The sequence below is a fragment of the Anomaloglossus baeobatrachus genome, chromosome 9, assembly GCF_048569485.1.
Source record: "Anomaloglossus baeobatrachus isolate aAnoBae1 chromosome 9, aAnoBae1.hap1, whole genome shotgun sequence".
Lineage (NCBI taxonomy): Eukaryota > Metazoa > Chordata > Amphibia > Anura > Aromobatidae > Anomaloglossus > Anomaloglossus baeobatrachus.
Window position 1 is genome coordinate 74038003 of NC_134361.1, and position 21707 is coordinate 74059709.

General features: G+C 39.3%; 1 protein-coding gene across 3 annotated transcripts in view; it reads left to right on the top strand.

Annotated features, from left to right (window-relative positions):
• AFF2 (ALF transcription elongation factor 2) overlaps positions 1 to 21707 on the top strand; it is a 763896-nt gene that overhangs the window by 571890 nt on the left and 170299 nt on the right. For all 3 annotated transcript variants that reach the window (XM_075323783.1, XM_075323786.1, XM_075323784.1), the window contains exon 9: positions 21153 to 21190. In XM_075323783.1, the coding sequence (XP_075179898.1) occupies positions 21153 to 21190 (38 nt within the window). The remainder of the gene's footprint in view (positions 1 to 21152; positions 21191 to 21707) is intronic.

Consider the following 21707-nt stretch of genomic DNA (forward strand, 5'->3'; position numbering starts at 1 on the left):
CTCTGGTCCGAGGGCCAGTCTAGGTGTCCCTGCTTCAGTTATCCCATTTAGTCATTATACAAATTGCTAATAAACTTTGTGTTTAAATCACTCTTCATTTCTCAATATCTGTGTTGTCAGTGAATTAAAAAAATTCTATTTGACCTACAGAAGATGATTTCTGATATTTATTGTCAGTTCAATAGAGGAGATTATCACAGCCATGGGCCATATCCCTGAGAGTGAAAATAGAAGAATTGACAACACTTCCTAATCTTCTAGTCTGTACTGGTGCAAACTGAACATAGTATACATTATCAAAAATAGCAGTTGCATTCCAGTAGCGGGAAGGAGAAAAAACAAAGACATGTATATGGTTAACATTGGAATGTGAATATGATTACTGCAAAGAAAACATGAAAAAAATTGGAGGAAAAAATGAGTTATTTTGCAAATAAAATTTGCCAAATTTACTTGAGTCCAGTTACCACGCCAAGGTGTAACTCTCAACTGGGTCCTAATCTAAATTTTTGCTTCTTTTCGTGTCATTCCTGACCTCTTTAAAAGGACTAGAGAAGAACCTGCAAAAGAAAAATTAAAACACCTGAGGTCACTGGGAGGAGTGCGCAGACAAAGGACATGACTCCATAAAAGAAAATACAAGAATTGCCGGCACTTCCTAATCTTCTAGTCTGAACTGGTGCAAACTGAACATAGTATACATTATCAAAAACAGCTGCTGCACTCAAGTAGAGGGAAGGAGAAAAAACAAAGAGATGTATATGGTGAACATTGGAATGTGAATATGCAAGTAAATTATATAGAGGTCAGAAATTACATGAAAAGAGGCAGAAATTTAGATTAGGACCCAGTTGAGAGTTACACCTTGGCGTGGTAACTGGGCTCAAGTAAATTAGGCCAATTTTATTTGAAAAATAACACTTTTTTTCCCAAAAATGTTTTCATGTTTTCTTTGCTGTAATGCATATTCACATTCTAATGTTCACCATATACATCTCTTTGTTTTTCCCCTTCCCTCTACTTGAGTGCAACTACTATTTTTGATAATGTATACCCCACTATTTAAGAAATGTCTACCTTGGATAAAATATTAAAATGTTTTGTTCTATAGATAGAAATGTCTGTGATGCAAATACTGAATTTTATAGTTATTTTTTTAAGCTCATGTACTGTTTTTTATTATTCTTTTTTCCCTGTTATTACCGGGTCCTCCAGAACCAGTTAACATTTCCTGTTTGCCATTACCAATTGGTCCCAACCTGTTTAATGTAAGAAAGGGTTTTATGTGGGATGCATTGCTTGCGTCTCTGTCACATTGGCGATATTTATGGCCGTGCCGAGCATTCCATTAAATATGCTTTCCTTTGCTGTTTAATAGGGTTAGTTTGGATTAGAGGAGCACTGTAAGTGAGGGGTTAGATCTGGAATCAATTTTCATTTACAGTTGAGCAGCAGCTATTGATGCCGGGCTCACAGCTCAATAAAAGATCTAAAGATATAGACTTCATGCCTTTCTTTCAATATAAACAGCATAATCTGTCTCAAATGTTTTTGCAAAGACACGAGTATTGACATTTTTTATTTAATAACTGTCTTTTAAGTTTTGAGTTATCAGCAGCCTGCAATGTTTCAATGATTTTTTTTTTTCTCTGCGAATCATGCTGACCATCACAAAGGATATTTATAGGGCAGGTTCATTATAGCGAGCACGCATCTGTTTAACATTTCACGTGGGATTTCCTGCATTATTAAGCCATGCACTGTGCAGATTTTTACAATTTTATGACAGTATTATTGAACGTACCAATGGTTTAGATTGCACTGAACTGCAGGCTTTCCATCTTCAAGATAAAGTAACTTTCTTGGAAAGCAATCAAAGTTCCCTGTTTTTCGACATTTGTAAATTCTTCTCATTTGGGTCTCCCAAGTTCGATTTAATTGGGCACTACTATGTACTAATCCACTGCTAGGTACTAATAGCCTCTCATAGTAATATTATATAATTGTGCTTCCTTTAGTTTATCCATAGATTTATAATACAACCTGGAGGAATCTATTAAGTAAAGGTGATTTCCTCTTCTTAAAGGGAATGTGTCACCAGATTTTTGAGTTACAAAGTAAAAGTTGCACCTAAAGCAGCGCCTATGTTTTCCCCTGATTCCCCCTGTACACGCTATAAATACCTTTTATAAATCTCCCGTGCTTTATTGTAATTCTTGGGTCCAGTCCGATGGGCGTTCTTGGTAGTAGTTCCTGTCCCTGCCTTCCGTGTTTACTGATGTCCTCTGCTCTTGATTGACGTGGATGACACCTCCTGCATCATCCACATACCCCAGCTAAATCTCGTGCCTGCGCAAAGACATTGCCGTCTTGCGCAGGTGCACTTCGCTCCACCCTACTGCCAAATAAATAGGTTCGCATGCGCAAACCTGTGAAGTCTCTGCACATGCGCAAGATTTTTCCCGGTGATGTGGTTGTCATCTCCTGCATCATCTACATACCTAGGCTAAATTTTGGGACTGCGCCGTTTCGCACATGCGCACCTATACATTCAGCATTACTCGAAGTAGTGCAGAAAGAAGTACGCCTGCGCAGGCCGGCAATGTCTCTTCGCAGGCGCGATATTTTGCCTAAGCATGCGGATGACGCAGAAGGCATCATCCACTTCAGTCATCAGCAGAGAATGGCGATCAGCACGGAGAGGAGGGACAGGAGCCTCAACCGAGGACCGAGGATGCCCATCGGACCGGACCTAAGGATTACTATACAGCGTAGGAGGTTTTGGAAAGGTATTTGTGAGGTGTACAGGGGAGTCAGGGGATAACATGCAGGTTTATAGAATCCAGCACAGGTGCTGCTTAAGGAGGTAGTTTTAATTTATAAGTCAAAAAACTGGTCACAACTTCCCTTTAATGAAATAGTTTCCAACTTTAGTGTTCCTCCTGTGTTTCTTATTTCCCTGCAAAGGTATGTTCACACTAAGTCTTTTTTTGAGTGGTTTTCGGAGTAGATACTGAGTGGAAACTCGTCTAAAAAACTCAAGAATTCTCAAAAAGTTGCAGTTTCCACTCATTTTCTGTGCAAAGAGACTCAGTGTGCACATACAGAAAGAATATGTCAACAAAATGTCTTGTAGACACTGGGGTACCCAAGAAGGAAACAATGCCGGTGCTTTTCCTGAAACATCTTAATTTGATATCTTTTCAGACGCTTTTTGCGCCACTGCATCTTTATTTTTTACTTGTAAGTGTAAAATAGTGAGTGGCTTCCAAGCAGAAGCTTCCAGAAGAATAGTCTGGACACTTCTTTAGGTCCTTTGTGGCTTTTAAGACCTGAATGTTAATTTGCAGTACATATGTTTATTCTTTCTAGTATCTATTCAGAGTTTTTTCAGACATGGTTACACAGCGCATCCTCCTGAAAAAGATGTCATGTGCACATACCCTAAAGGTTTGTTGATTGAATACTAGTTTGATGTTTGTTTCAGCCACAGCATTTTTGAGAAGAAGCAAGTTTTCTTTTTGTTGGCTTTTTCCATTTTTTTGCATTTTATGTGGCCTGGCTACAAGTCAAAAGAGAAGCATTCATGGCTATAAAAACATAGCACTGATTAATTCTTTTTACATTTTTCTTGCTTTTTTCGGTCAGTGGTCTTTTTTATTAATGCATTAGGGTTGGCATATTTTAATAGAGGAAAAAAGGCTGTTGGTCTAGTTTCTTGATTCAGAAAGAGCCCATCTACCCAAAGATTATCTGAGATTTGCTTATTAACCCCTTCCACTGCAGCCAATTTATTTTTTTTTTTACATTTGCATATTTTCCTCTCTTCTTTCAAAATCCATAACTTATTTTTATTTTTCAATCGACATAGCTGGAACATTTTATTTATGGGGTGATATGTAGTTTTACATGACTCTAATTATCTTAATCCCTTAACAACTGTGGGTGGTAATATTACGTCCTAGCGGTCATAGTGTTAATCCCTGCAAGTTGCTGCAGGCAGCCTGCGGAGATCAGCGCACATGTCAGCTGATTTGTACAGGTACAAGTGGAATTGCGTTCTGCCCGTGCCTTTTAACCCCATAGTTGGCGCTGTCAAGATGTGACAGCATCATTTTAATGGCGATCGCAGTAGATCTGTACTCACAGGTCAATACCAGAAGTCAAGTGACGTGATCATGTGGATCCAGTGGTTGTCATGGTAGCACAGGGTCATGTGATGACTCCTGTAGCTCACAGGTCCTGTAAGAAACAGCTGAGTACTGGCTGTTACATGAGATGATCATTTCTCCCAGTCTGAGAGGTGCTGCTCTGATCGGGAGAAATTAATCAGCGATCAGACAGCTGATCCTTATAGCCCCCTAGGGGTACTAGTAAAATAAAATAAAATAAAAAGTTTAAAAAAAGTTTTGAAAAATTAAAAAAAAATTAAAAAATCTAAAAGTTCAATTCACCCCGCTTTCGCTATATTGAACATTAAAGGATTAAAAAAATTAAAAATATACCCATTTGGTATCACTGTGTTCAGAAATGCCCGATCAAACAAAATATAAAATCAATTAATCTGATCAGTTAACGGCATAGTGGCAAAAAAAATTCTAAATGCCGAAATTACGTTTTTTTCGCCACAAATTTTGCACAAAATGCAATAACAGGTGATCAAAACGTAGCATCTGCGCAAAAATAGTACTGTTAAAAACATCAGCTCGAGATGCAAAAAATAAGCCATCACTAAGCCATAGACCCCGAAAAATGAGAACGCTATGGGTCGCAGAAAATGGCACAAAACGTACACCACTTTTTTCGGACAAAATTCTGAGGTTTTTTTTAACCATTTAGATAAAAGTAAACCTATTCATGTTTGGTGTCTACGAACTCGCACTGACCTCAGGCATCACACTGACATGTCAGTTTTACCATATAGTAAAATATTTATTATTTCTATATTTTTAATGAGGCACAAACGGGTTGATTACATTTTTTATGTTATTACATTTTTTAAAAAACTTTAACTTTTTTTATTTTTTAATTCATTTTTAGTCCCTTAGGGGGACTTTAACCTGCAATTATGTGAATGATTATACTAGATACAGCAATATTAAAGTGATTAGCATCTCCTTTGAAGCATAGCCGGTGACTGATCTTCACAAGAGTTCCATAAAAAAAACTATCTGGGCCTTCACTATCCTACCTTGTTAATACATCAGTGCCCAGGAATCATATTATTGGGGGGCCAATGGGATCTCGTACAATCGAGCATTAGCAACTGCTCTAATTAAACGCTGCCTTTAGACATTGACAGCAGCATGTTAATGGTTAACAACAGCAATGGGAGCTCAGCTCCCATTACTACTATTAGGAACAGATGCCATCTATGTAATATAGGTGACGTCTACCATGTGTGGAGACAGTAAAGAAGTAGACCTTCTTTAACACGAAGGTACCCAGGGAAGACGTACTTATGTGTCATTTTCCATTAATGGGTTAAATTAAAAAATATGCAGGTACAATATTTATATAGTTTTCAGTTCCGGTGGTCTAAATTTCATTAATCCACAGTATATCATTAAGAATTCACACGTTTAAAGAGATTTCCATAAATAATATTACTCGTGTATGTTTCCAGTGTCAGCAGCCGCATTCTCACAATGTATTTTCCTAGTTCCACTAGAAAGTATGTTAAATTTAAATGTGCTTTATTTTTCTTCATTAATAGGCTAATCTACTGTCTTCTAAATGCTATAACTAAAGGACCCCGCCGCACATTTAATCATCATCATACTTTGGCACAGTGTTTTTGTAACACTGATTGGGCCGGGAAGTTCATTCATTTAGACTTGAAAATGCACCATTAAAATCAATGGCAGGGATGATTTATTTTGAGAGGTTCCAGGGTTACAGTAGGTGTTCTGTTCTTTGTATGCTTATGATTGTGTCATTTGGGAGAAAAGTTATTCTGTAAAGTATAAAAATGAAATGTTAAATTTTATGCACAGAACTTATTCTAAAATAATGTATATAGTGATCTAATCACAGCTGTTATCATTCTGTTAAAGGGAACTTGTCAGCAGATTTGGGGCCTATAAGCTGCAGCCACCACCAGTGGGCTTTTATATACAGCAGTCTAACATGCTATATATAAGAGCCCAGACCGCTGTGTAGAACGTAAAAAATCACTTATAATACCTGCCTAAACGGTCGCTGCGGTGCAGTTGGGTCATATGGGTGTCTCCGTTCTCTGGTGCCGGCGCCTCCTCTTTCAGCAATCTTCATCCTCCTTGTGAAGTTTGTGTGCATGACACATCCTACATCATCCACACGTGCTGACATTGAGGTCCGCCGCAGGCGCACTACAATACTTTGATCTGCCCTGCTCAGGGCAGATCAAAGTATGCCTGCGCAGGACCTCGATGCCGGTGAGTGTAGATGACTTAGGACGCCTCATGCACCCCGGCTTCAGAAGAAGGAGGACAAAGATGGCCAAAAGAGGAGGCACCAGCACTGGAGAACGGAGACGTCCATATAACCCAACTCCACCGCAGCGCCTTTTTAGGTAAGTATTATAAAGTGATTTTTATGTTCTACACAGTGGCCTGGGCTCTTATATACAGCATGTTAGAATGCTGTATATAAAAGCCCACTGGTGGTTACCGCAGCTTATAGGTCCCAAATCTGCTGACAGATTCCCTTTAAGTATAAAAAGCACATAACACTGTCATATGTGTAGCCTATATATGGGACACTGAGTCCTCGCTCAATGGATAGGAATGAAGTACATTGTACTCTCTTATATGTAATTCTTCAAGAGGTAAAATACCTCCGTAATAAATTATTTAAAAAAACAAGTAAATTCTTGCAAATTGTCAACAAAAAGACCTAAAACTTAGAGGTACACAGAAGTGAAGCTTTGGTTGTCCACGCCAAACTGCAGGTGTATATGTTAGTAGGATTTACCCTCCTGAGCTGTCTTTATGGGCATGTAGGTCATAGGAGGCTGAATAAAGTGATACATTGATATCTGCGATCCGATATCTTATTCCAGAGATAATGTTTTTGTTATACGCAGATGAGCTGTTAAGATCTAAGGGCCGGACACATATCTCTCTGAGAATCGGCCTCCAGAGCTTATTGTAAATGAAAGGGGGCGTTACCAGTGTGAGACATGTAATGACTGATACATGCTTGTCTCTTTACAAAAACATTTACAGCTGCACTTGTCCTCTCACAGTGTTTCAGCTTCAATCTTACAGGCATTCAGTGTGTGTGTTTGTGTGTGTGTGTATGTGTGTGTGTGTGTGTGTGTGTGTGTGTGTGTGTATGGGTGTGGGTGTCGGGAGGGGGGTGGTTATGGACAGTACTGTAGAGGTGACAGCACCATGAAAGGACAACTGCATATGTGCTTGTTGTGATTGCAATGAGACATGGATCAACTCTGCTATACTATGTTGGGTATAATCAGGCACAGCTCTTCCAGCACTATGAGAGGACAATTGCTGTTGCAGATGTTTGTAATGAGACAAGGTTTACTTCTACTTTTCTGTTTTAGTTCTGATTTCACTGCAGAGAAAACTGTCGGTCATTACATGTCTCACACTGGTAACACCTCCTTTGTTTAAAATAAGCTCTGGAGGGAGCTTCTCATTCAAATTTATGTCCTACCCATAGATCTTAACAGCTCATTTACATATAAGAAATTTTATGTATTTTATGCTTTGTACAGGTCAAGGCGTTTCGGAGATCGCAGTCTTCTTCCTCAGGGCATCAAAGACAGAAAATTAACAATCTGAGATTGTTGATTTTCTGTCTTTGATGTCCAGATGAAGAAGACTGTGATCTCTGAAACGCGTTGTCCTTTGCAAAGAATAAACTACATGGAATAATAAATCAACATCGATTTGTTTGGTGGTAGCACGACTTAACACCCGATTCATCCCTTCTGATGTTTTATCGATTCTCCTTGGGGCTGCAGCTGTTCGCCTTTAAACTACGTGATTATAGGAGTTGTGACTATCACAACCCCTCTACGTGAGTGTATCGACGTACATTTTCCCCTTTGCCCTACCTGGTAAGCCCCTATTGTGCTTGTTTCCAGAGCCTTATCCAATGTAACAATAATGGAATAACTTTATACACAAAATTAATTTTAATATATTAAACTAGAGTTTCTGAGATGAATGACTACTAGGTTAACCAGAAGGCTGAAAGAGAAGGGACCTAGTTTTCCTGCGGAATGGCTCTTAAATGGGTATTCCTATGTTATTAAATTGCTTTAGTTAGACTGCATGAAAATATGCAAGTACTTCATAGACTTGTTTTTTCTATCTGCTAGTATTCTCCTTCTATGAAAGCTTTTTTTCTTACCTTATATACAGTTTACTTTCAAGGATACCAACCATCAGAACCTAGTTGAGTATGTGCACTGCAGTACCTAAATTCCAGCCTGAGGAGTTAACTATTGAGATATCAGCTCTGTCCAGTCCATTGATTTCCATTGAACAGTTAGCTGGCCACCTCCACCTCATTGTCAGCTCCTTGTTGTGCTGCTTTTATCAGTCCTGCAAAATAACCAGAACAGTTCTCCTAGTCACTACCCTCACTTTCATAGTCATGTGCTTGTTGAGACCAGGCTATATTTATATGCAAATATAGTGAAAATAGTGTGGATTTCAGCCACTGACAGACTGATAAAGTGTCAACGTAGCAAAATTGTGAATAATGTTGATTTCTTGCTGCTCAAGGCACAACTTGAAAATTAACCCTTTAAGGAGTCAGATCAGCAGATAAATGTAACACATGTATACAACCACTCTCTGAAAGATCACTGATAGCTACCAGCATATGAATCAAACTAGACATCTCGATTGGCCTATTTGGGGGCTCTTTATAAGACCTGGGTTCCACTTGCATTTTGCAGGGACGAGTGCAATCCGATAAAACAGTGGATTGAACTCACACCAATGCAAAACTATGGGACTTTGTCTATCTGCCATTGATTTTTCATGCCAGATCAGCTGCACTTTGCAGCGAGTCTCGGCTCATACGCACCCATACAAGTTTATGGGTGCATGTGAAACATTGCACTGCACTCGCATGTCATCCGACTGCATTGTGATGTGCGCACAGAGAGAGGCAGCAGAGGAGATGGGAGAAAGTGCTCCCTCCACAAATGCAAAGAAAATTGTGTCAGCTCACCCTCTGAGTATAGAGTCCGGTTTTAGATCTGCTGCTTGGAGGCCTGGGCAAGGCAGAAAGTCCAACAAAGAAAGAAATTCCAGCGCAGAGAGGACCAAACCAACAAGACTTATCATATAAATTGTCTCTTTTATTTTTTCCATTAAAATCATTTGCCAGATGGTCAGACAGCTAAAAACAGACATCGATGAGGAAGGGAGGGTGGGAGGGGGAAACAGACATGTTTCAGCCTATGCGTTATAGTGCTCCCTCCCTCTTCTCCGCAGCTGTGATCCGATCGCAAGATGGGATCACAGTCGCATGACCTCAGCATACACCCACAGCAGAGGGTCATTAGCATATCGCTTCTGAAGCTCTCGTATTGGAAGCTATGTGCAAGTAGAACAGAAGACTAAATGTTAAAGTGTTATATAGTTTAAATAGTTTAAATCATATTCCAAAATAATAATAATAATAATAAATCATAATAAATAATAAACTACATTTTCTTTCTAAAAAAAAGATCATATTCAATATGTAGATGGTAACTTTTTGCAAAACATTATTATATTATATATTTTCATATTTTATTTTATTTTTTTTGTGAACAGCCTAGACATTGCCATATGATTTTAGACAAAAGAATTGGAATGACAGCACTTTGGATTATTCTGCTAGATTGCTTCATACAAATACATCCCATGATGCTTTAGCGGGAGCCCTAATTTCTGGAAAATGACAGCTCGAAATAAGCCATTGGAGAGCGTCCAGCAATGATAATAGTGAATTTCACCTCACATTTGCATGAGAAAAAAGGTTTTTGTCCCACTTTACATTAAACATATGTGATATTCTGGGGTATTGGAGTATGGCTTGTGTTCCATAATTATGCATGATTGTTCAGGGGAAAAAAAAATCACCAGTGAAAACTCCAGCTGCTTAAACAGTTTGATAGACTGGAGCTATTCTACCGCCGGTGCCCCCAGCTGTGTTGCTTAGCAACATTTTAATTCAAGAAGAATCGAAGGAGATGCGGTCCCTGTGGAGAGGGAAACAGAAATAAGAGGCCCGTTGACAGATGATCTCAGTTGTTTCTTCTAATATACTGTGAAGATCACTGGCTCTTTTCATGAATGATAAATGGACTGTACACAGATCAATGGGTTCAGCAATAAACTCGACCTAGCCTCTATGTCTAAGGCAAACCGAAAGGCCCCGGAATTCACTCATTTGGATGATTTGGTGTTTGTTTTTGTTTTTTTTCAAACAGTTTTACGAGATGAAATTGATCCAAACATTTGGCCTTTTTCACCATTAGTAAATATTAATAGTCTCTGACATGGAGCGACAGCCATAAATACCCTACCTTGTGCCACCATAACCCTCGAAAAGCTGACCTTGATATAAAACTGCTAATAAACCCGGCGTTTTGTGAGAAAGCGCTAAGGATTTTCATCAGCCCTAGAACTGCAAAAAAAATGTGATTAAGAAGAGCAGATTAAGACGCCAGCTCATTCATATCCAGATAGTGATTACCCACTAGGGATCCCAGGTTACAGCCCGCAGCGATGAAGAGGGGAGGAGGAGCGGAGAAGCCGTTCACAGATTTGGATTTTGTTTTATGGTTACTATGTGTTTAGGCTCTCATCATCCTTTTTGTTGCTTTATTTACAGCCGTGATTCATGGTGGTTTTATAGCGTTGATGAGAGAAAGATGGTACAAAATGTAATACAGCTCGATCTAATGTAAGGTTAAGTCAACCATTTCCCTCTCGGAAATACATAATGTAATACATAATGAAATCTCATGTGAGGAAATGTGTCATGTCCATAAATTGTATTGCACTGATGATAAGAGCGGTCTTGGAATTACATCATGGGTGAATCTCGAATAAAATGCTATTATCAAAAAAGGGCTTTTCAATAGAGCAATGGAAATCTCTGTCACCGACTGTTCTGATGCCATCAGCACAATATAGATGGTTTACTGCAGTCTGTGCTATTTTTACCTTGAAAATTAGGAGAGTTAAGGGTGCTTTACATGCTGCGACATCGCTAGCGATCTCATTAGCGATGTAACATGCCAGATAGCAGATGCGATCTGCCGAGATCACACATGTGACCGGTGCTACAAAAACCGACCTATGTGCGATCTCAGCAATTCGCATCTGCGATCTGGCGTGTCACATCGCTAATGAGATCGCTAGCGATGTCGCAGCGTGTAAAGCACCCTTTAGTCTTCTGATGAGATTTTTTTTAAAGGGGTTCTCTACATCTATATTAATTTTGAAAAAGGGCACATGGGATTTGAATATTTAAACAAAATATATATACTCAACTATCTGCCCCCCACCATTCCCAAAGTTGCCTATACCCTTGCCAGACACGTCCATCCCATCTGACCTCTGCGGTCAGTGGCCTTAGTAGTGTCCAAGGAGACTGTCTTTTCTAGCTCAACAGTATGTGACCACTTCAGCCAATCAGAAGACTTAACAGTGGTGTATTGACTACAGTGGTCAGGTGTCATCCACCGCTAGAAAAGAAGGCAAGGAGATTGGCAGAGGATAAACATAAGCAAAACAGGAAGGATGGAGTAACGTGGGAAGTGTATCCTCCGTGTATATATATATATATATACTGTATATATATATATATATATATATATATATAGTGTTATGTGTATGTATATATATATATATATTTATACAGTGTGTGTATATATGTATCTTATATACATATATATCACAAATTTGAGCACTTCTCATTTTTGTGAATATTTTATTATACTATTTCATGGGACAACGCTGAAGATACGAGACTTTTATCTTTGATACAATGTAAAGTTGTCATTGTACAGCTTGTATATACTGTAAATATGGTGCCCTCTAAATAACATCACACAGCAATTAATGTCACCACTAGGTGAAAATGGCCATATTGTGCTTAACTAGGCATTTTACCTCCCTGGTGTCATGTGACTCATTAAAATTATAAGCTCTCAGATGTGAATGGGAAGCAGGGGTGTTAAATTTCGTGTTATCACTAACACACTCTTGCATAGTGGTCACTGGACATTCAGCATGGCTTCTCATCACAAAGAGTTCCCTGAGAATCTGAAAAAAAGAATAGTTTCTTTACATAAAGATGGCCGAGGCTATAATAAGATTGCCAACACCCTAAAATTGAACTACAGCACGGTGGCCAAGACCATACAATGGTTTACAAGACAGTTTCCACTCAGAACAGGCCTCGCCATGGTCAGCCAAATAAGTTGAGTGCACATGTTCAGTGTTTTATCCAGAGGTTGTCTTTTCAAAATAGATATATTAGTGCTTCCAGCATTGTTGCAGAGGATACAGGGGTGAGGGCTCAGACCATTTATCGATCACTGTATCAAATTGGTCTGCATGGCTCTCTTCCAAGAAAGAAGCCTCTCCTAAAAATTATGCACAAGAAAGCTCGCAAACAGTTTGCTGAAGACAAGCAGACTAATGATATGTATTGCTGGAAGCATGTGCTGTGGTCTGATGAGACCAAGATAAATGTATTTGGTTCAGATGGTGTCAAGTGTTTGTGTCAGCATCCAGGTAAGGAGTAGAGAGTAGAAAGACAACTGTGTCCTACCTACAGTCAAGCATGGTGGTGGTAGTGTCATGGTTTGGGACTGCATGAGTGCTGCTAGCTGTGGAGAGCTGCAGTTCATTGAGGGAACCATGAATGTCAACATGTACAGTGACATATGAAATCAGAGAATGATCCATTTTGGAAACTAGGCCGCAGGGCAGTATTCCAACACGATAACGACCCCAAACACACCTCCAAGACAACCACTGCCATACTAAAGAAACTGAAGATAATGGGGCTGGACTGGTCAAGCATGTCTACAGACCTAAACCCTATTGAGCATCTGTGAGGCATCATCAGATGGAAGGTGGAGGAGAAAAAGATTTTTAACTTCTACCAGCTCCGTGATATTGTCATGGAGGATGGAATGGACTTCCAGTGGCTCCTGTGAAGCTCTAGCGAACTCCATGCCCAAGAGAGTTAAGGCAGTGCTTGAAAATATTGGTGGCCACACAAAATATTGACACTTCAACACAATATGGCCATTTCATTTAGGGGTGTACTCAATAGTAGCAGTATAGACATATATATATATATATATATATATATATATATATATATATATATATATTAAAAAAAAAAACAACCTTTGGAAGGAATTTTTAATTATTTATTTTTAAATATCGAATCAGGAAAGTTTATAATTTAAGGATGATAGCCAAAATACATTTCCTAGAGATGGGTCTACTAGCCAATAAATCAAAAGTTAGCCTGATAGCCAATGGAAATGATGGCAAATAGATTTGGCTAATTATTAAATTGGCAATAAATTATAAATAACTGAAAATATTCCACTAACCAGATTTCCATTGATCAGAATTGATTTGTTTAGAAATCATAAGTGATGAATTATATCCCCCTCCGGATCTGATCAGCTTTATTGTTATGTATGTGGCCTTTTTTCAATCATCTGTCACAATGTATTTTGTTCCAGGATATTAGTGTAGTTGTTTGTTTCCATTGTAAGATTTTTTTTGCCTTGAAAGAGAAGAGCTGCCTTTTTTAGCATTAACCTCTGCAGTTCATGTATTGTATTGTAGGATCACTTGTCACGAGGAAGGAATCAGTATGCTAACAACAATAGTAATTCTACGACACGTCTCAATGGGAGCTTGGCAGACCACAAGCCACATCCACAAGGCAGTTTATATAAGCCGAGCGTTTTAGTGTTTTAACACTGTCAGTTTCTGCTTTTAAGTACTTTACAAGAAAATTACTTTGCATTGAAGTGCCAATAAACTATAAGTGTAAGGGAATTTATATTGCTGTTTTTTGCCTTTTCACCATTTTGAAGTGCAATAAAAAATAATTGTAGTCTTATCCATAAATATGAATTTAAATAATAAGTGTTTGTAAAAGGTTATGTCTCAAAAGGTAGTAACAGAAAATAATTTTGTAGAAAGGAATCATGTGAAAAAAAATGTTAAAAAAGCTCAATTTAAAAAATGGGCTCACAAATTGCTTTTTGTGAAGAACTGTTACTACACTATTATAATACATCTACATGGTAGATAGCTAAAAAAACAAAACTAAAAACACAGCATGTTCCACAACTCAAAGGAGAAGAGGGAGCACAATGCTATAATGTGCATTTTTTGTCTGTACAATTCCTGCTTTTTCCTAGCAAATTGTCTCTTCAGGGAGTAAGTAGACAAACTCTAGTGCCTTGTCATATGACTTAGGATTTATGCTGGATCAGAACCTCAGTTTGCAGACATGATGTTTCGGGGTGATTGCCCCTCATCAGTGTAAAGTCTGAGATCTGATCTGGCTGTATGAGAGGCTAAGGTCTAAGGGGTACTTTGCACGTTGTGACATCGCTACTGCGATGTCATTGGGGTCAAATCAAAAGTGACACACATCCAGCGCCGGTAACGACGTTGCAACGTGTAAAGCCTAGATGCACCGATAAACAATCGCAAAAGCATCGTAAATCGGTGATCTGTGTAGTGTCGGTCATTTTCATAATTTCGCTGCAACGACAGGTGCGATGTTGTTCCTCGTTCCTGTGGCAGCACACATCGCTGTGTATGAAGCCGCAGGAGCGAGGACATTCTCCTTACCTGCCTCCACGGGCTATGCGGAAGGAAGGAGGTGGGCGGGATGTTTACGTCCCGCTCATCTCCACCCCTCCGTTTCCATTGGCCACCTGCTGTGTGACGTCGCTGTGATGCCACACGACCCGCCCCCTTAGGAAGGAGGCGGGTCGCCGGCCAGAGCGACATCACAGGGCAGGTAAGTGCGTGTGAAGCTGCCGTAGCGATAATGTTCGCTATGGCAGCTATCACAAGATATCGCATGTGCGACGGGGGCGAGTACTATCGCGCTCGGCATCACTATCATCGGCTAGCGATGTCGCAGCGTGCAAAGTACCACTAAGGAGGAAGCAATCTGGCATGTCAGTGTTGAGGAGAGTTTAAGCCGTAATGCTCCTTAGGGAAATATGCAGATTGTCTCTTCAGTGAAGAAGTAAACAGACTCTAGTGCCACCTATTGGAGGTAGCAATCCTAAAAATCAAAAGTGACCCTTTAACAAGCCTTGTTATATGACTTAGGATTTATTCCAGATCAGAACAATTTGCAGACTTGGTGTTTCGGCATGGTTGTCCCTCATCCGTGCAAAGTATGAGATCTGATCTGACTGTATGAGAGGCTAAGACTGGGTCCAAGGGTAAAGCTTTTCTCCTTACAGAGACTGACACACCAATCTGGCATGCCAGTAGTGAGGAGACTTTAAGCTGCACTGCTCCTTTGGGAAATATGCAAATTGTCTCTTCAGGGAGGAAGTAGATGAAGTTTAGTGGCACCTATTGGAAGTAGAAGTCCTAAAAGTCAAAATTGACCCATTTAACGAGCCTTGTCATTTGCTTTTTCCTATACATTCATTAGCAGAATAAGTCTACAGTGAAATAATTTACTGTTTATGCTGACACTTCTTAGGAAGGATGTTTCAGTGATTATATTTTATTTAACTGAATATTGTTTCCAATGGCTGGTGTTCCACTGATTCTGGAACAGTTTTTAGTTTTCCAATTTGCCCCTCCGTTCCAAAGTTATGCCCCCTGGAAATAAAGATGTAAATTTGCCCGTCAATTGACTGGGCGTATACCATAGCACTGCTCTTTGGATATGGCCATCTTTAGGTTGGCGGGAATCAGAAGAAAAAAGCCAACTCCCACAGAGAGGTTTTGGTGGTCTACGCCCACTTGGTACAAGGGAAGATATTATTTTTTTATTGGTAGAAGGAAAAAACATTGAATGGAAGGACAATGAAGAAAAATAAAAACTGTTCTAGAATCAGTGAAGAAGCACCAATCAGAGCAGGTCCTCTGTTTAAACTAGAAAAAAAATTGAAAGGTCCATTTAAAGGGTCATGGTTGTTTCCATAGTACAAGGAAATATTAAACTTTTGGTATACATCTTATCACAGAAATGTTCTTCTTTCTCCACTTATGAGCCACTTGCTCTCCCTTTTAATTCTTAGCATTCACTAAAAAGTATTCACTAAACAACTGCTATGCCTCTTACTTAAAGGTCACGTCTCATCGCTGCTGCTGAGTCACGGTTTTTGTGACGCAACAGCGATCTTGCTAGTGGTGTCACTGTGTGTGACATCCAGCAACAACCTGGCCCCTGGCCCCTGCTGTGAGGTCGCCGGTTGCTGAATGTCCTGGACCATTTTTTGGTCATTGCTCTCCCACTGTGAAGCACACATCGCTGTGTTTGACAGTGAGAGAGCAATGATCTGAATGTGCAGGTAGCAGGGAGCCGGCTTCTGCAGACACTATTAACCAAGGTACACATCGGGTAACCAAGCAAAGCGCTTTGCTTGGTTACCCGATATTTACCTTGGTTACCAGCATCCGCAGCTTCTAGAAGACGGCTCCCTGCTCACTGCACACGTAGCCAAGGTACACATCAGGTGACTATAAGCAAAGCGCTTTGCTTAGTAACCCGATGTGTTCTAGGGTTACCAAGCACAGTGTCATTACACGGGTCGCTGGTGGCTGATCTCTAATCGCTGTGGAGATCTGCCTGATTAACAGCTCACCAGCGACCATGTAGTGACGCTCCAGTGATCCCTGCCAGGTCAGATCACTGGTGGGATCGCTGGAGCGTCACTAAGTGTGACGGTACCTTAAGACAAGACGTGCCAAGCCACTTAAAGATCAGGTGATAATTGCTTATTGAGGGGGAGGATGAGAAGAAGCAAAGTAAATAAAAGAGGCCGAGACATGGAGCTTCAATGTTCAAGAAAGTGTTTTATTTCACTGTTTTCACAGCTACACTGTTTGTACTGTTGTATGATGATCTCCATGCTCCTGATTATTCATATGTCCTACAAAGAGAGCTGGATAAATGCAATCCTCATGTGTCTGTGTTCTGTGTATTGGAGACATTATAGCAGTTCATTTCTACCCAGTAGCTCAGAGACTACTGAAAATGGGAATACTGTATATAGAGGAAAATACTCGTGAACATGCAGGATACAAGTCATACAATGGACAGAAATATTGTTATTCATCACTATTCAAAAATGGCAGCTTATTCTGAGCAATCACCTGAATGAACTAATATGCTTTAAAGTCAACCAGAAATGAAGCGCTTTTTCAATAGTCCATTTTGAGCGGTGCATTCTGGTATCCTCCAATTAAGAAATGTGCTCCTCAGACCATCTGGGAGCATCACAACTCTTGACCAGACCTCAATCAGAGGTCAATAAAACTTTCACACTCCTTATCCATGAACTGCTGCAATATTTACTGCCACAACAGTTTGTCCCCTTGCTATGTTGATAGTTCTGCTTCATATAACTTGTTTTATTTACTGTTCCAATCTATGTCTTGTTGTGTATAAATATGTGACTCTTCAGATTTTGTGTTATACTTGGCTTGAAGAAGAGATCTGAGTAGTCTCGAAAGCTTGCTATTATTACCATCTTTTCAGTTAGCCATTAAAAGGTATCAACCACTGAGGACTTCAGTTCTTTTAAACAATTTTTGTCCCCTTGCCATGCTTATAGTTCTGCTTCACATAACTTGTCTTATTTACTGCTCCATTCTATGTCTTGTTGTGTATAAATATGTGACTCTTCAGATTTTGTATTATACTGAGCCTGATGAAGGGACCTGAGTAGTCTCGAAAGCTTGCTATTATTACCATTTTTTCAGTTAGCCATTAAAAGGTATCAACCTATGAGGACTTCAGTTCTTTTAACAATTTTTTTTCAATAGTCTTAATTAAAATACCTTACTTAGGGCGAGTATCGTCTATAAAAACCTTGCTTTCTCCATCGCTATAGACTACAGTCACTGTGGTGCAGTCTGATACTACCATCATGTGTTGCTCGAAGCTCCTTTTATCTGCCCACATATAACCTAGACATGAATAGAGGCTGCAGACACAAGCTATAGGATATTCTTTCATCAAGACTATTAGACATTTTTGGCAAAAAACATGATTGAGAGGATTTTTTTTGGCATAGATATACTAGGCATGAGGTCACATAAGGAAGAGACCTTATCTAAGACCCCGTTAATATCACATTTTTTGTTACAGCCAAGAAAAACCCCAGACATAAACTTTAAACAAAGGGTGATGGATGTCTAACAATTACATCTGTATAATGTCATCCATTTAATAAATACGTCATGAGCTTTTATATAGATTTTGAAGACATGTAGGAAAACGGATGCCTCTGTTATCCATTTATCACCCATAGGCTTTAGTTGTATCTGTTTAACACCGATTATAAAATGAGCCTTTCAATAGCTTTTATTTAGTTGAATGGTCTCTTCCACTCTAGTCTTCAGTGTTAAAAAATCTGTACATTAAGAGTCCGATTTATGAATTGCATTATTTTAAGTCCCTTTTCTCTTCTATCTTGTGAGATGTGTGTGTGTGTATATATATATATAATATTTTTATTTTTTTGCTCCAAATTAATCAAAATGTCGCACATGATTTATGAAGTATGCAAAAAGTAAAAAAAAAAATTCTAATTATTTTTAAAGTCGATGGGGAAAATCTTTTTTTTCCAGGAAACCATAATGGATAATCAGGAAAGTCTTTGAAATGGTTGTAAACAGCATGGGGAAGATGCCTGGACTCCCAGGTTGCTGCTGGGAAATAAATAAATAATTTTTAAAAAACGAGGGTTCTATCCCATTTTTAATAACCAACCAAGGTAAAGCAGACCGTTGTGGTTTGATACTATCAGGCTGAGAAGGTCTGTCATTATTTTGTACTTCCCAGCCTAAAAATGCCAGCTTGCAGTCACCCCAAAAGTGGCACATTACATTAGATACACCAAAGTTGGGTCTTTGCCTTGGCTTTTTACGATTGCCTTAGTACAGTGGCAATCGGGTAATATTTTTCAGGGTTGTTGTCAGCTGTTTAATGTCAGCTGGCATGAAGCCCAGGGGTTAGTAATTGAGAGGCGTCTATTAAACTCCCCATTACTATCCCACTAAATGAAAGGAAAAAAAAACACACACACAGGAAAAAATAGTTTATTTGAAAAAAGACTAAAGGGAAGCCCCCTTTAGTCTTTTTTCAAATAAACTATTTTTTCCTGTGTGTGCTAACGAAATGTCGTTGGGGTCACGGAATTCGTGACGCACATTCGGCCTCGTTAGCGACGTCATTGCGTGTGACACATACGAGCGACCGCTAACGATGCAAAATACTCACCAAATCATTGATTGTTGACACGTCGTCCATTTTCCAAATGTCGTTGCTGATTTTGGACGCAGGTTGTTCGTCATTCCTGAGGCAGCACACATCGCTACTTGTGATACCCCAGGAACAACGAACAACACTGTACCTGCGTCCTCCAGCAACAAGGTGGACGTGACTTTCATGTTGCTGCTCTCCCCCCTCCGCTTCTATTTGACGCCTGCCGTGTGACGTCGCTATAACGCCGCACGAACCGCCCCCCTTAGAAAAGAGGCTGTTCGCCGGCCACAGTGACGTCGCTAGGAAGGTAAGTATGTGTGACGGGTACTAGTTATTTTGTATGCCATGGGCAGCGATTTGCCCGTGACGCACAAACAACGGGGGCGGGGGCTTTCACGAGCGACATTGCTAGCGATGTCGCTGCGTGTAAAGCAGCCTTTACGCCACACTATCCCTCATTCACCAATGTATTATCAAACATGGCTATGGCAGTACCGTGTATGGTAGGCAATACCCACATGTTTAAAGGCTGTCTAACAGCCACGAAACATGGCGCTTGAGTACCCGCAAGACTCAATCAACTAACGAGCCTCTCGAGCACTCCGATGCTCGATCAAGCATATCTACACTCTGTGTCTTGATCATACTCTTTGTGAATTAGCCAGTAAACCCATCTATTATTGTGTTTGGATCATGGGATCTGGATGTTTCCTGGTTTTCCATCTATAGTGTCTAGCAAAATAATAGACATGCAAACCAAAATAAAAGAAAAACAGGTGCAAAACACCAAAAAACAACAAAAAAGGCATAAATGCAATAATGATCTGTGGCCTTCTTTTTTTTTTATTGGGCTTTGAGCTCTGATAGACAAAGACAGAAAAGGGCTCACGTGCAAGAACAATATATGGGCCATTTGTAGTGCAATAGCTGATCTTAATGCCAAATTCCACCTGCTTTGGAGGTAGAAATGGTCCCACTTACATCTTTAGCCCCTGTACAGTTGTACAGGCTTTCCGATTGATATATCTGTGTCGGGATCTAAAGAATGAAGTGTCAGAGATCAGTGTAATATTCAATACTTTTTTTTTTTTTGCATTATATTGATATAATCATTGTGAAAGTGTTGGCACCCTTGAAATTGTTCCAGAAAATAAAGTATTTCTCCCAGAAAATGATTGCAATTACACATTTTGTTTATACATATTTACTTCCTTTGTGTGTATTGAAACAGCACAAAAAAAATGAAGAAAAAAAGGCAAATTGTACATGATTTCAGAGAAAACCCCAAAAATGTTGGCACTTTTCCAAAATTGGGGGTAAACAATTTTGTTTCAAGCATGAGATATTCGTTCAAATTCACCTGTGGTAATTAACAGAGGTGGGCAATATGAAAATCACACCTGAAATTAGAAAGTATAGGAGAAGTTTACTCAATCTTTGCATTGTGTGCCTGTATGCACCATGACTGTATATACCAGGCAGGGGGAAAGATCTCTTTGGCCATATTTAATGTAGATATTGAGTGTCTTTCAAGTGTATGAACAATATTTATTTAAGAAATTGTGCTGTGAACAGGCCATAATATGTCTTTAGAGTTTAACAAAATTGTTACCTTATCACATTTACTTTTTTCATTATTGTTAAATGAATAACCTTAATTTTATTTTCCTTTTAAACAGGCCAGTGAAAAAAACAAGCTGAGGAGTAATCCTGTAAAGTAAGAAAATATTTTACATTTCTCAAACCATATCATTAATGTGAATGAGAATCTTGTATAATAAGGGACACTAAAGACAACTGAAAAAAAAATGTCTTCATCCGTCAGTTGCAACCATCAATATGTAGTTAGTTTTTCATTCATGTTCAGACTATGGTATAAAACATTAATTTATTGCCTGTGAGTTTTATCTCTGACCTCTTACTTACATTGTTCGCGGGTTACCTGTGGAGTCTTTCATCACATTGTATGTACAATGACTTTTTAGAATTGGTACAACCAGCTCAGCAATAATGCTGCCCATAAACATGGGCTAAAAGCTGGGGATGAGTGAATTGATTTACGGGGAATCAAGTTCAAGTCGAATTTCCTGAAAATTGCAGTGTCAATCAAATTTGAACATTTTGAGATTCGATTCACATTTTGCAAAATAAATACCTGCCCAACACAGTTGTCCACACTGCTGAGGCATCAGAGAGCAGGCAAACATCATTTAGGTATGACATGGTACAGTGGT